Source organism: Paramisgurnus dabryanus, chromosome 7, assembly GCF_030506205.2.
Source record: "Paramisgurnus dabryanus chromosome 7, PD_genome_1.1, whole genome shotgun sequence".
Lineage (NCBI taxonomy): Eukaryota > Metazoa > Chordata > Actinopteri > Cypriniformes > Cobitidae > Paramisgurnus > Paramisgurnus dabryanus.
The window spans coordinates 7,757,235-7,773,469 of record NC_133343.1 but is presented as its reverse complement, the minus strand read 5'-3'; the positions used below and the strand labels follow the sequence as shown (position 1 = coordinate 7,773,469).

The window sequence follows — 16,235 nt, the reverse complement described above, 5'->3', positions numbered from 1 at the left end:
GATTAGGTCATGACTTTACTTGAGGGGGCACATCATTACTAACTCATCGTTAACTACTCATAAATTAACAAAAATTCATGATTTGTTAATGTATGATTAGGTCATGACTTTACTTGAAGGGGCACATCATTATTAACTCATCGTTAACTACTCATAAACTAACATAAATTAATGACTTGTTAATGTCTTATTGTGTAGGCCCTACACAATGACTTTTCTTGGAGGGGTACACTGTGAAAAAGTTATCAATTACACATTCTATACAAATTCAGCTCATCAAAATCCAAATTTTTGGTGGTTTTAAAGGAGAGGAGCAAATGTGAAAATTAGTCAGACATTTGGAAGGGGTGATAATGGCTTAAAAGAAGAACAAAACAAATACTGTATGTGCATTTTGATATTAAGACGAGCCAGTTCACACAATAACCATCGTCTGTAGGCTAACACTGATTTAAATTTAGAAAGAATAGCGTCTGTCACTCTTAATGGCAGCAGTGGAACTGATTTTAATTATTAATCCATAATTGCACATTTAATGATTAAGGTTAACTGTAAATGCAGAGCCGGCCCTAGACCTTTGGGGGCCCTAAGCAAAATTTAGTCGGGGCCCTTTTGACCATTTTAAGTAAGGCCTAAAGAAAAGCAATGACTACCTTATGACTATACTGCACATATTATATCTAATATGTTATTTTTTTTAAGTATTTCGTTCTTATGTGGCAACATGTAGCCTACAGAATGACAATAAAAGACCTTGGGGTGGTCCCGGACAGGGAATATCTTAAGACAGGACTCGGCCTTAGTTTAATTAGAAAACATAACAAATTTTAACAAAAATGCCTTACTAAAAAACATTATTTGTGTGGATTTTGAGGCAAAACAAAGGGAACTGGTGTATTTTAAGATATGTCAGTGCAAGCTTTTTTCAGTTTGGACAGCTCTTAGCCTACTTTTATTTTAGTCTAGGACTAGTTTAATTCCTTTCAGGGAAACTGCCCCCTTGAGTTCTTGATTTGAGTTCCATGTTTGATGTCTAACAGGAAAAATATGATACCACTGACTGAACTGAATGGCAGTGCAGTGCAACAAACACACACTGATGAACTTGCTGAATAAAAAGACTGATAAAGTGATTTTCACTGACCATCAAAGAAACATTTTTAATTGACACCAGAGTTTAAGAGGCACAAACAACAGCCTATATATAATTCAAATGAAATAGATTAAATAGAATAACATTTAAATAAAATATAATATAAAATAATAAATACAACACTTAAATGATTAAATTTTTCAAATAAACTTCATTAACAATACTATCTAAAACCCAACAAACAAGGTTAATAGTACCTAACATTCGCCTCACTATATATTATCCCTTACGTAAATAGCATAACAAAAGTTAATAGGCTTGTTTGAGATGAGCTAAATCTGACACAAACATAGGTTTGTGGATAATAACAATTCACTTGCAAATAATATTAATAACTGAAGATTAACAATTAACATTGCATTCATAACATTAATCTAACAAAGCTGGCTACTGTATGTCATATGCATTGCTATAGTTTAAATATTAAAGACTGAACAGTGACATTATACACTTTTGCAAAGGCTAGCAGGTGGTTTAAAATCAGTGCGCTGTCTGGACATGTACCACGCATATGCGCATGAGTTTGTTTACTCTTACACATAAAACACTTTAAATTCAGACGTTTAACAATATAATTACACTAATGACATAAATATGTAGAAATGACTATGGCATACGTGAAATATAAGCGTAACAGAATTAATTTACCACGTTAAACCGTTTAAATATTAATTATTAAGCTTAATAAACCAATTCACGTTATGATGGCAAATATAAGAAAGAGAAGTCAAACAGAACACAGGTTTGGTCATTACCGAAGTCAAATAAGATCCACTTACTTCGCATTTACACACAAACACACATAACATTAAAGAAATTGTCCTTAAAGCAACAGCAAAAGTTCGCGTCTGTATCAGGGATCCGGCCCAACTCAACTTTGCGTTCTGTGGGCGGGATGCTCGCCTGCACATAGTCGCGGGCACTGATTGGCTGCTGCGCTGGATGCTGTGTGTCAATCAATCTCGGCAAGAAAGAGATCTTATTAGCGAACTTTCATAATAACTATAATAACAAGTAACAGCCTTTTTAACATTGCCATAATAATAAATAATGAATATTTATATTTATTTTATGTTACTTTTGATGAATGATTTCATTTTTTTCAACTCAGTCACTAGCTGAGTGACTTAAGGGGGCCCTCTGCTGGCCACGAGGCCCTTTGCAATTGCAAGTGTCGTTTAGTGGCTGGGCCGGCTCTGTGTAAATGTTGCAAGAAATCCAGTGCCATTCAATGTTTTTAGCTCAGCTGCAGGAGCAAATATATAAACAGTTTTGCATTACAAACCTAAACATTTTGCATTAACAAAAGTTATTTTCGTTCTTCTAGAGAGCTTGTTTGATATGGAGTACGCAAAGTGTTAGTTAATGCATTAACTAACAAACATGTATTAATGTGTAGTTAAGGTGGGTGTAATTCATGCATGAATTCATATGACTCATAACATAGTTACGGTTAGTTATTGATTAGTAAATAGCTTAACTCATCATTAGTTCATAATAAACTGATTATTAATTTATGTATTAGTACATGATTATTCATGTACTGTTATTGTAAAGTGTTACCCAGTTTTCTTGTACTGTCACTAAGTCAAAAGCTTTTATGCAACAGTTTAATTAAACGAATGTGCTAACAAGTTATTTACAGCATTATTCTATAAAAAGCACGTTGAATGACCTCTGTGTATGAAATGTGCTACACAAATAAACGTGCCTTGCCATATTACGTATGATGGATATGCAAGACTATTTAGCAAATCACAATCACTATGTTAATCGGCTATGTTAACTTTCCAATGAAATGCATCACGATTGTATTTAATGTTCAAATAAAAATTGATTCAAACGTGATACTCACACTCTGCTTGTCATCCATCTTTGTTGGTCCTCTAGTTCGCTAGGTGGCGTTGTCACTAAAAACCTAGGGTCCTATAACTGCGGTCCTACAGCGGTCCCGAAACTGCAGCCTCCGCTTGTGCAGGCAGATGCTACTCGACTAAACCCTGGCAGCAAATATATTTTGCGGCCGCTAGGGTGCGTCTAGATTTCTAGGCTACTAGAAAGGCTAAGTGCAGTAACTATGCAAACACTGAAACCGAGAAAAATGCCCTTAAAGTTTTTTTACACCAGCCAGTCAAACATGTTACTGCAATTTTGGCGCACACGTTTTCCTGAAATTTGACAAAATTGAACCAGGAGACTTTGTCACAAGACACAACAGATCTCACAAAGCCCATTTCAAACCTTAACTCAATCTTGACCAAATGCGTAGTTACTAGCTTTGTAGGGCAGTATACTTTCGTTATTTTAATAATTTCTTTATTTTATTTATAGGGTTATTTAATTTAAATATTTGTGGCTTGTGTTTTGTTCCCCTGCACTTCAGCCATTTTGCACACATGTTCTGCACCTTGTTACTTGATTGTGACCTTATTTTTATTTTATTTATTATAAAGGTAAATTCTGCTCTAGTTTAAGTTTTGGATTGCTTTTCTTTGTATCGATGTTGCGCTGTTGCATGCTGGCACATGCAATTTAGTCGAACGTGCTAAGTGCTCTGCTTGTCATCATGAAAATTTGAAGTGTTTCTATCGACCTATGAAGTGTTTAAAAGATTAAACCATTAACTTAGTTTTGGAAAACCATTGTCTGCAAACATGTGAAGAAATAGGTAATTGAAATTTGGCTCCCCTTGTGATGTCAGAGGGGGACAATACCACCCCTTAATCTGCACTATCCAACCACGGCACTGCCATGTAGTGCAGAGATCAGCTCATTTGCATTTAAAACGACACACCTGAAAATGGCAAATTTCTGCTCACTCCAAGAAGTGCCAATTTTAACATGATATAATAAATTATCTATATGGTATTTTGAGCTAAAACTTCACATACATAATAATTAATATTATTGTTGGTGTTCACTTTCAAATGATAGAACAGTGATTCCTGAAACAAATGATTTAAGAATCATCAGGTGTTTCTGTACCTAAAGTGAATACAGAGATGATCAAAGTCAAAGTAAGCAAGCAGGTATTTCTGTGCAAAATAATAAAGCGTAGTGTCTTTAAAATTACTAAAAATATTCCTTTTATTTTAACTTAAAAAATATAAAAATGCATCGTCAGTTTCGTCTTCGTTCATCACTTGAAAGGCAGTTTTGGTCACTTTATCAGAAAGTTGTTTCTATGTGCTAGCCTGGCTCCGCCCTCCTACGTGCTTCCGCTTAATTTTCATTTCGCTTCAGTACAACGTCTGGGACTGCTGTGTAGAGTTTCGTTTTCTCCAATCGTTCATTTCTTTTGTTTCGTCCAATCAGCGAACAGAGGGGGGTGGCTAAGCACGATGACGTTGAGGTCGTGCGTCAGTTTGAGTTGTAGTTCAGTAATGGCAGAGGAGAAAGACGTGAGAAATGCTATTCGGTCCGCTATATACAGAATATACAGAAGTTAAAGCCGGAGCAAGAACAATGTTTGCTAAGTTTTGTTGGTCTGACATTCAGACTTGTTGTTTCCGGCCGGTTTTGGCGCATGATATACGTAACGACTACACGTTAGCGATGGCAGATCCTGAGTGACTCTGGGCAGATCCAATAGTTTTTAACTTCAACAGAGGACCCTCCTTAACGGAAGTAACGCTTTGCAATGGAGCGTGGCCAGACTCTCTGTACAAATGAAATGAATGTACTCTGAATGTGTCTGGTTGGACCAGGCTATCTATGTGCTGCTTGTAAAATAAAATAAAAGTTAACCATTAGTTGACTACCTGCTCTGGTCCCCCCAAACCGTGCACACACACATGGATGATTCGACTATCAGTCAACTAAAGAAAGATTCGACATTGCTGATTCAAGTATATTCATAGTCGGTGGCACCCCTATACCCTAGGAAGCGATTTTTAAAGATAGCCGTCTTCTCCATTCAAGCTAATAGGACCTTTCAACCCAGAGATGTTGCAAATATGGCCGCCAAGTGAGGAGACTATCTTTGATGTTAGCTTTAGTCTTTGGCCAGAAAAGAGCATCATTGTTCTTCAAAATATCTTCTTATATTACAAGTTTACATTTTTTTATGGTTTTGGTTGAACTAATCTTTAGCATGTTGTGTGTTTTGTAGCACATGTGATCTGGTGCGTGGTGTTTCAGAGCGTGTGCAGAAGAGCAAGGCCAACCTTGACAAACTACAGGGGCTGATGGGAGTTTTCAGTCACTCTGCCTGCATTACACGCAGGACAAGTCGCCATGGCAACCTGCTGAACCTCGACGATGTAGAGGAGAATATCCATCGGCAATACGCTCTTATCGCACAGACAGGAGAGAAGATACATGAGCTTGTGCAGGTGTTGTTCTAACTTCTTTAGAAATCCATAAACACAAAAATTTGGATAAACACAAATAACTTTATATTAAAATCCCATTAATGTCTTCCTACATGGGATTCAATATGGTAAAGTTCCAAAAAATACATCCATTGATCATTAAAATAATCCAGTGGGTTATTATATGTCTTTTAGAGAGAAATTATATAATATTTGATTATTTTGTGCATAATAAATTAGCGTTCTTCGAACGCAACCTCATTCTTTCTTTATTTTTCTCATTTTGTACAGGATAATGCTGTTCTGCTTGGTGCAGATGTACACTCGGAGGCTTGGGAGGCTTACACAGAACACGTGGACAGAACCGTTCTTTCTGGGTTCTGCAGTGCGGTGCGATGTTCCCTCCAGTACTTAGTCGAAAACACAGATCCAGCACCCCGCATCGCTCCTCTGTTCGAAGTTCAGCTGACCTTGACCTCAGACATGACCTTTTGCCCCTCCCTAGACCTGTCCAAGAAAGGCAACTTCTACGACATCATTGACCAGATGGTGGCAGATATTTTTAAAATGGCTTCTTTCATGAAAAGAGTGTCCAAGATCAAACAGTTGGAGACGTATCAGGTGTGTGATATTTGTGTATTGTTGAAATCAAATGTCTTTGTAAGTGTATTGTGTGTATTGGTACCTTTACATCCTTTTTAAAGTTTATATTTATATGTGACCCTGGACCACAGAACCATAAGGGTACATTTTTGGCTGAGATAAAACTATTTGAAAATCTGTGCCAAAAATATTGAGAAAATCACTTTTAAAGTTGTCCAAATGAAGTCATTAGCACTGGTTCCACTCACCAAAAATGTTTTGATATATTACGGTAGGAAATGTTAAAAATATCTAAAAAAAAATTTCCATAATATCCTAATGATTTTTGGTATAAATGAAAAATCTATAATTTTGACCCATACAATACATTTTTGGCTTTTGCTACAAATATACCTATGGGACTTTTATTTGTTTCATTACTTCCCAATAAACTAAAGAAGCTTTTTTTAATATTTAAAGGTGCAATGTGTAAATGTTAGCGGCATCTAGTGGTGAGGTTGCGAATTGCAACCAACGGCTCAGTCCATTGCTCACCCCTCACTTTTGAAACGCATAGAGAAGCTACGGTAGCCGCCACCGGAAAAACAAGTCATTGTCAGAGACAACTTAGAAAAAGTTTGTCCGTTAAGGGCTTCTGTAGAAACATGGCGTCACAAAATGGCGACTTCCATGTAAGGGGACCCTCGTGTATGTAGATAAAAACGTCTCATTCTAAGGTAATAAAAGCATAATGGTTCATTATAAAAAAGTCTTTATACACCCCTAATAATATAGTTTTGTATATTATTTTGCATTTCTGTTAAGAGATCTTTCTAAAAATTACACACTGAACCTTTAATACTAAAACAAAATGAATACCACATTAGGTGTGTATCTAAAATTTTATCTAAAATTGCCACATAGAGTGATGGGAAGTGTAGTTTTGTCATGGCTGTTAACTAGTAAATATAAATAAATAGCTTGCTTATAATATAATAGTATTTTCATGGCTCATGGCTCTTAACTAAAAGTACAAAGATACCTACAGACTACATATTTTGCATACAGACTACATTGAATAGGCAAAATTGTCCAATTAACTTCTATCATCATGTGGTGTAATATGGCGGCGTAAATGCTGCCCGAAATCGCTCCATCAAGATATTATGGTAAAAGGGAATTCAAGATATTATGGTAAAAGGGAATTCCCAAGTGCGTTTTTCCCACTATGGTAAATTGTTTAGGGATTTTATATTGAATATTGCTGCATCACAGTGTCATAGAAACAAGGGGGTGGGCTTATTTTACTCATTTTTACTTTAAATTATGTTAACCTCATGCTAAATCATGCTAGCTTCGTGCTAAATCATGCTAGATTAGGCGAGGCTTTGTCAAGCCAACATATCACAAACTTTACTATCTAGTCTAATTATGAAATTAGGAGCATCAAATATGATTTTATGTAGAAACAGTAAATCACTAAGATTACTTTACCTACTCTGTGTAAATATTTTCCCTACATTTTACAGTAAGTTACTGGCAGCATGGTTGGTTAGCAGCATGCTGCTGTATTTCGATTTACTGTACTGTAATGCAATTACAGTATGCAAAACAGTACCGTAAAACAGTATTTTACTCTATTTTTACAGTAATTTATTTTATTGTATCTATTTATTTAATTCTATTTTATATTATATAGTAATATATTGTTTTATACATGATTTATTTTTAAAATGCTTTTTAATTATTATTTTTATAATCATTAAAATATTTTCACAAAATATTTTTTTTGTATGCAAAAGTTTGGGTACCCCTGACAATTTCCATGATTTTCATTTCTAAATATTTGGGTGTTTGGATCAGCAATTTCATTTTGATCTATCAAATAACTGAAGGACATGATATTTCAGTAGTGAAATGAGGTTTATTGGATTAACAGAAAATGTGCAGTATGCAATATAAACGAAATTAGACAGGTGCATAAATCCAAACACCCAAATATTTATAAATAAAAACCGTAGAAATTGTCAGGGGTGCCCAAACTTTTGCATACGACTGTAACATTGACTATAGTTGGGTTTACACTAGTGATGCACCGATGTATCGGCCACCGATATGTATCGGCCGATTTTTGATGATTTTGAAACCATCGGCATATCGGCAATAGCACAAGAAATGCCGATACCGATTGTTTATTAATTAAATACATAAAGAAATCCATTATATGTAAAAAATTAGTTAATGTTGTTAATAAAATAAATGCTGAATAGCAAAAACCACCTTTGAAGTTTGTCATGCACTCTTATTATATTTGTTTTAGCTTAATTTGTGCCTCTCTTATTATGTTGGTCACTTGAATGTTAATTAGATCAAATCCATGTTCAGTAAAAATAATTTGATGCAGAAATAAACTAGCTAATAGACCAACTGTATAGTATTGTATACAAGTGTTTAATATCGGCATCGGTATCGGCCAGAAGTTGTCTGTTTAAATCGGTATCGGCCCAAAAAATCCTATCGGTGCATCCCTAGTTTACACAGACTGCTGCACATGTGATCGTTCCAGCATTACTTTGAGGCAGAATGTGTTTGTTCTTTTGTAGGCAGACGTATATCAGATACCCGAGTTAGAAGAGTTGGCTCAACTGGTGCGTTGCCGTGCACGCAGGGCCATCGCCAAAGTCAAAGACTTTCAACATTCCTTCGATTCCTATCGCTACCTTTGGACTGGAGACAGGGCAGAATTCATGAGGCAGTTTCTGCTCTATGGACACGCCCTCTCTGCGGAGGAGGTGGAGCTTTATGCAGATTACGAGCTGCGTAAAAACCCACCCAAACTGCAGAACTTCAGAGAGCAGGTAAACGCTCTTTTCGTGTATGTATATTTTATAAATGTGTGTTGCCTAGGATTGAACCCACAACTTTGGCGTTGCAAGTGGCATGCTTTACCACTTGGTCTTGCATATGGTTTAAATGTAAAAATTGCCCTGTTTGACTTTAGATCAGTGAGTTTGAGGATCTTTACATGAAGGTAGATGTGTTAGAAGAGAAGAGAGTGTTCTGTGGCTGGTGTCAGGTGGACATCAAACTTTTCAAAATCTCTCTCATGAACAATATCAAGAAATGGAGCTGGATGTTCAAAGAGCACCTGCTTAACCATGTCAACGACAGGTAGCAGCTTTCATCGTACTTATATAGTTCATTCACCATCTCTATCTCACTAATGAACATTCATGTGAGTTAATGTGCACATTACCCATAATGAAACAGTCTACCACATCATTCTGTTTTAGTGTGCAAGAATTGGCATCATTTATTGAGAATACAGAGCTTGGGTTGGCAAAGACTGTTACCGACGGGGACTACGGCAAACTGGTGGACATCATGGGTCACCTAATGGCTATAAGAGACCGTCAGCTTAGCACGGAGCAGCATTTTAAACCCCTCAAAGCGACTGCAGACCTGCTCAAAACATACAACCAACAGCTACCAGAGCATAACTACGAACTGTTGGAGGTAACAGTCTCATCTACGTTCATCCATTTGTTGCTGCTTTGTGAACCGCACTAACATGCCAATACTGTTTTAGTCACTTCCAGAAACTTGGAAGAACCTTAAAAAGGTGGCATTTATAGTAAAACACGAGGTTGCTCCTCTCCAATCCAACGAAGTTGCGGTCATCCGCAGGAAATGCGTACGGTTTGAGGTGAGGAGTTGGTATTGAATCAAAAAGCGTGCTTGCTAATTCATCAGTGTAATGAATTTAATGGTGACAGTGAAGGCACCGCAGGGACTGATGGAAACTGTGTGGTTTGTTTTGCAGATTAAACAGCATGAATTCAGGGAGCAGTTTCGCACCGAGTCGATCTTCTACATTAGCCTGGAGGAGCCGTACAAACTCATCGACAAGGTGCTCTGTTCTTGTTCAGTCTTTCTGTTTTTAATCTTTTGTTTTAACGAACCGGTTCTTCCAAAAATTCTCTCAAAGTTCAAATCTGTTCTTTCAAAATTTTCTAATTTCCATATTTTACACAATCCATAAAATGCCGCAAACAACACGTTGCTAGTATCAAGTCATGACGCCGCAATGCAACCAATCAGAGAAACTGGTCTATTTTATTTTAAAAAAGCATATATAAACTATATTAATTTATGAAACATTCAATGTTTAATTTACTTTAATTATTCTTTTGATATATTAAGTTAATAAAAAACTGTGTGGGGGCACAACAACCTCTTTGGGGGGGCACGGCCCACGAATGCCCCCCCTTGACACCGGCCCTGGCACTGTGTAACTTTTAGGAGGATCTCTTGACAGAAATGCAATATAATATACATAACTATATTTTTAGTGGTGTATAAAACCTTACATAATGAACTGTATTGTTTTTATAACCTTAAAATGAGCTGTTTTTGTCTACATACACCGCTGGTCCCCTTACATAGAAGTTTCTACATGGACAAACTGTTCTATAGAGCGCGTTTTATCACTACAGGTGCATCCCAATTCAGGGGCTGCGTCTGGGGCGTCAGGGGCTCTGAAACCAAGAATGGATCCTTAACGGCTATCCCAAGATTAAATTCGCGCCTGTGATGTCTGGGTATTTTAAATTAAAAAATTCATAACAGTAGTTAAATAAAAGTGTATAGTTAGCAAATTTAAGATCTTTGTTACTGTTTTAGTATTATAAATGATGTTTTATTGAGGTGAATAAATATTATTGCTGCAATATTGTGCATGATGTGTTTTACTTTTGTATATTTTTTAAGGTTGTTAAATTTGATATACTGTTAGGTAGTTTAATCTGCATCAACGCATCATATTCTCTAAAATAAAATAAAATAATTTGGCTCCATATATAAGTCTAAAAAGTCTCTGCTGTGATGTCCCGCTGAGAGACCCTAAATTGGGATGCGCCCTACGTTGTCTCAGACAATAACATGTTTGTCTTGTGGTGGCTACTGTAGCTTCACTATCCGTTTCGAAAGGGGGGATGACCTATAGACTGAGCCGTTGGTTGCAATTCACAATCTCACCACTAGATGCCGCTAAAATTCACACAAAAAAGCGCTATATAAATAAATGTGACTTGACTTCAAATGAACATTGCGTACATTGAATATGTACATTTGCATAAAAAAGTGTTCCTGATGAGGTTTTATGTAATTTATTATTATCCACTAGATGGCGCACTTACCCAGTTTATAAAAAAAACTAAAGCAAAAAATGTATGTCTTGTGGTGGCTAGTATAGCTTCACTATCCGTTTCGAAAGGGAGGGATTACCTATAGACTGAGCCGTTGGTTGCAATTCACAATCTCACCACTAGATGCCGCTAAAATTCACACAAAAAAGCGCTATATAAATAAATGTGACTTGACTTCAAAGGAACATTGCGTACATTGAATATGTACATTTGCATAAAAAGTGTTCTTGATGAGGTTTTATGTAATTTATTATTATCCACTAGATGGCGCACTTACCCAGTTTATAAAAAAAACTAAAGCAAAAAATGTATTTACTAAATTTACAGTTTTTATTTTAAAATCATTCTGAATCTGATCTCTAAGAAAATTCCTTCACAAAAATGCAATTATTTCAGCTTTTTGCTTAAAATTTTTTGTATTTTTGAGAAAAATATCCATATTTAAGAGTTTATAAACAGAGAAAAATATATAGATAGCATGAAACTTTTTTCCCGTTATGTTTGTTTGTTTCTTTGTTGTTTGTTTGAAAGCAGAGGGTCTGTTCTTTCATTTGAAATATTTGTATGTTTATATATAGGGAAAAAAAACGCTGGCGTGCAACTTTTAAAATATGGATGACGGGGAATGAGTTAAATGAGAATATTCTTACACCATGCTGTGTTTCGTATATGTTTGTGTGTTTTTGTACAGTCGAATCGTGCCGTAGCTCATTTAGAGAGTGAGATGTCAAAGCTTCAGCAAACTGCCAATCTGTTTGAGGTCAGTTTTCCTGACTACAAACAACTCAGACAGTGTCGGTCAGACCTCATCCTGGTTAAAGCAGTCTGGGATATGGTTATGTTTGTCAAGGTATATAAGTCGTTGATTATCTTTATAAAACCTGCACTAAATTTCATTAACATCTATTGCTGTAATATTGAATATCAATATTGACTGAATATAGTTGCTGAAATCTAAATTCAGTAGCGAACACGTTTTGTGGAAATACATTTTTGCTTAAACATTACTGATTGGTGTATTGCATTGATGGTTCATTGTAGTCCAGAATCTCAGACTGGACTAAGACACCATGGAAGGAGATCAATGTGGAGCAAATGGACATGGAGCTCCGGAGGTTTGCTAAGGTAAAATTCATATCCATTGACATTTATGCATTTGGCAGATGCTTATTTATCAGTATGTATATGTTCTCAGGAGTCGGACACATGATCTTTGTGTTGCTATGTGGATTTTCATGAGTAATAAAATAAAAAATATTACAAAACAATTTACTATTTGCCCTGAACATTGCCTAAAGCTGCAATCCATAACTTTTGTCTGTTTATCGCCATCTCTGTTTGAAACATTAAATTGTCGTTATTTGCAGAGTAATTTTCTGTACGTGTGTTGTGCTTCACCGCACTACTGCGCGGATGACTCTGATTGTGCGTTCACACCAGACGCGGAAGAGGTGGCAAAAACACGTTATTCGCGCGTAGTTGGATGCATGAACATTTTGAGTTTACTTGCGTTGTGAAATTCTAGTCATTCGAGACATTTACGTGTAAATTCGCGTCATGGGAGGGGCTTATAAAGCTAAAATTTTCTACTCGTGCGGATCACGTGGCAACGTTCAATTCGCGATTACTGCGCCGCAGGATGGCTATTCACATGTTTGCATTGACTTAAGCTTTAAAGATGTAAATCACTCATGCTTGCCACCTCTTCCGCGTCTGGTGTGAACGCACCATAATGATCACCACATCACAGTAGACTTATCATTACATCGACAGAACAATCTTATGTGATTGGATGACTGGATAAAAGCAACCTTACCGAGCGCCACGCTTTGATAAATACAAATATTATTACTAGATTAACAATTGGTTTAAAAAGCATTTTACAAAGTAACGTTTTAAAATTGAAAAGAACCTAAATTAATATGTATATTTGTTGTGAAATATAATTTATTCTATAAAAATACTTTTAGCCAATGGAAGCTCCGCCTATGAACGTACTGTCGCGAATCGGGTGAAGTTTTGTATGTATTTATTATATGTTTAACTGCAAAAAATTACAAACTGCAGCTTTATTGCCTCAATAAACTGCATTTTAAATGTTAAATATCAGTTAAGCTTCTTTGTTAATAAGTTTATTTGTTGACCGATTGTTAAAACAAGTTTATTTATGCTCTGATGTTATTTATTTGTTTTTGTGTAGCAAATGAAGACTCTGGATAAAGAGGTACGTGCGTGGGACGTTTACAACGGTCTGGAATCCATCGTGAAGAACATGTTGACATCATTACGAGCCGTAAATGAGCTTCAAAACCCTGCTGTCAGAGAGAGACACTGGCAACAGCTCATGCACACAACAGGGGTAACAAACACATCAATAGCTCAATGAAAAAAAATCCATTGTGTTTCTCGCTCTCTCTTTCTTTCTTTCACTGTATTTATTTCTCTCTCTCTGTCGCTATCTGCATAGGTGAGTTTTGTGATGGATGAGAACACAACACTCGGTGATTTGTTAGAGCTGCAGCTCCACCGTGTGGAAGAGGAAGTGAAGAACATTGTGGACAAAGCCGTGAAAGAGATGGGCATCGAGAAGGTACACACAGTATAATGCCCATGTGTAACAGCAGACTTTTTTGTCTATAATGAAAATTATTTTGCGTGTGTGCGCAGATTCTGGGTGAGATCCAGCAAACATGGTCTATGATGTCTCTGTCGTACGAAACGCACACCAGTACCAGAACACCTCTTCTTAAAGCTGATGAGAACCTCATTGAAACCCTGGAGGACAATCAGGTAACTTTTTGTTTCAGTTTTCACACATTCACTTTACAATTTCAGTTCAGTAAGGTCAGTTTGTCTGCATACTTCAGGTTCAGCTCCAGAACATTCTTATGAGTAAGTATGTGGAATATTTCATGGTGGAGGTGAGTGGCTGGCAGCGGAAGCTGATGATAGCTGATCTGGTCATCGGCACATGGCTGGCGGTCCAGCGCACGTGGGCTCACCTCCAGAGCATCTTCACAAACTCTGAGGATATCCGAAATCAGCTGGCCCATGATGCTGAACAATTTCAAGGCATTCACCAGGACTTCCAGGTATCTATGAGAATAGATATGTACCGTATAGGGGAGAGCGGGGCACAACCTAACGCTTTTTGGTTTGGGCTCAAATGTATGTTTACAACTAAGCCCACGTTAGTTTTTGCCCCGCGAACCCCTATATATTTATATATACATAGGAGTGCATGAGATGCCAAAGAGATCTCAAATATTTAGCACTTCTAATGTTTTTTTCAGGGTTTAATGGTCAATGTTGTGGAGACAAATAATGTGATTAAAGTCACAAACAAGCCAGGCTTCTTAGAACAACTTGAAACTCTTCAGCAAAGGTAATTTGAAAGAACATGGAGATGGATGACCCCCCCACTATGTGTCTTCTCAGCTTTTATGTTTTTGCATGAATTATCAAATGATATTTGTGTCTTGCAGATTGTCTGTGTGTGAGAAGGCTCTGGCGGAGTATTTAGAGACGAAGCGTTTGACATTTCCGAGGTTTTACTTTGTCTCTGCTACTGACTTGCTGGAAATTGTTTCCAAGGGAACTCAACCCAGACAGGTTTCTGTTGTTTAAGTCAATAAATGAATACATAAGTGTGTGTGATTATGCTTTATTTGTGTGTTCATGAATGTGTATTATGTGCAGGTGACACGGCACCTGCTGAAGCTCTTTGATAATCTTGCTGATCTCAGCTTTAAAGAGGAAGATGAAGCTCTGGAATCAGAAACAACGATAGCCTTGGGAATGTACAGCAGAGAGGGAGAGTATGTGGCATTCTCACAGCCCTGTGTGTGTGAGGGACAGGTAACACACACACATTCATATGAAACATGTTGTGTTTAAATGTTTTATGAAGACTTTCTATAATGTTATGACGTTAATATTGTACATAATATAACAATATTATATTATTATATAAGTATATATTCTAGCCCCTTCCCCAAATACACCCTCTGAACATAACCCTCACAGAAAACTTTCTGCATTTTTTAAATGTTCAAATACACATTATGTAGTATGATTTATAATCCTGTTTCTTGTTTTCTTTCCTTTTTCTTCCATCCTTCCTTTCTTCCTTTTCCCTACATTCCTTCCTTTTTCCTACATTCCTTCCTTTCTTCCTTTTCCCATACATTCCTTCCTTTCTTCCTTTTCCCTATATTCCTTCCTTTCTTCCTTTTCCCTTCATTTCTTCCCTTTTTCCTACATTCCTTCCTTTCTTCCTTTTCCCTACATTCCTTCCTTTCTTCCTTTTTCCCTGCATTCCTCCTTTCTTCCCTTTTCCCTACATTCCCTCCTTTCTTTTTTACCCTACATTCCTTCCTTTCTCTTTTACCCTACATTCCTTCCTTTCTTCCTTTTCCCTATATTCCTTCCTTTCTTCCTTTTTCCCTTCATTTCTTCCTTTTTTCCAACATTCCTTCCTTTCCTCCTTTTCCCCACATTCCTTCTTTTCTTCCTTTTTCCCTGCATTCCTTCCTTTCTTCCTTTTTTCCTACATTCCTTCCTTTCTTCCTTTTCCCTATATTCCTTCCTTTCTTTCTTTTTCCCTTCATTTCTTCCTTTTTTCCTACATTCCTTCCTTTCCTCCTTTTTCCTACATTCCTTCCTTTCTTCCTTTTCCCTGCATTCCTCCTTTCTTCCTTTTCCCCTACATTCCTTCTTTTCTTTTTTACCCTACATTCCTTCCTTTCTTTTTTACGCTACATTCCTTCCTTTCTTCCTTTTTGCCTTAATTTCTTCATTTTTTCCTACATTCCTTCCTTTCTTCCTTTTTTCCTACATTCCTTCCTTTCTTCCTTTTCCCCACATTCCTTCTTTTCTTCCTTTTTCCCTGCATTCCTTCCTTTCTTCATTTTCTCCTACATTTCTTCCTTTTCCCTATATTCCTTCCTTTCTTCCTTTTTCCCTTCATTTCTCCCTTTT

General features: G+C 36.7%; 1 protein-coding gene across 1 annotated transcript in view; it reads left to right on the top strand.

Annotated features, from left to right (window-relative positions):
* Nucleotides 1-16,235, top strand: part of dnah9l (dynein, axonemal, heavy polypeptide 9 like) — a 69,558-nt gene that overhangs the window by 14,216 nt on the left and 39,107 nt on the right. The window contains exons 15-30 of the mRNA XM_073815272.1: nucleotides 5,265-5,487; nucleotides 5,758-6,087; nucleotides 8,652-8,906; nucleotides 9,050-9,219; nucleotides 9,342-9,564; nucleotides 9,638-9,754; nucleotides 9,872-9,958; nucleotides 11,947-12,105; nucleotides 12,297-12,380; nucleotides 13,456-13,614; nucleotides 13,723-13,845; nucleotides 13,923-14,045; nucleotides 14,123-14,347; nucleotides 14,549-14,640; nucleotides 14,741-14,867; nucleotides 14,955-15,113. Coding sequence (XP_073671373.1) covers nucleotides 5,265-5,487; nucleotides 5,758-6,087; nucleotides 8,652-8,906; nucleotides 9,050-9,219; nucleotides 9,342-9,564; nucleotides 9,638-9,754; nucleotides 9,872-9,958; nucleotides 11,947-12,105; nucleotides 12,297-12,380; nucleotides 13,456-13,614; nucleotides 13,723-13,845; nucleotides 13,923-14,045; nucleotides 14,123-14,347; nucleotides 14,549-14,640; nucleotides 14,741-14,867; nucleotides 14,955-15,113 — 2,656 coding nt within the window. The remainder of the gene's footprint in view (nucleotides 1-5,264; nucleotides 5,488-5,757; nucleotides 6,088-8,651; nucleotides 8,907-9,049; nucleotides 9,220-9,341; nucleotides 9,565-9,637; nucleotides 9,755-9,871; nucleotides 9,959-11,946; nucleotides 12,106-12,296; nucleotides 12,381-13,455; nucleotides 13,615-13,722; nucleotides 13,846-13,922; nucleotides 14,046-14,122; nucleotides 14,348-14,548; nucleotides 14,641-14,740; nucleotides 14,868-14,954; nucleotides 15,114-16,235) is intronic.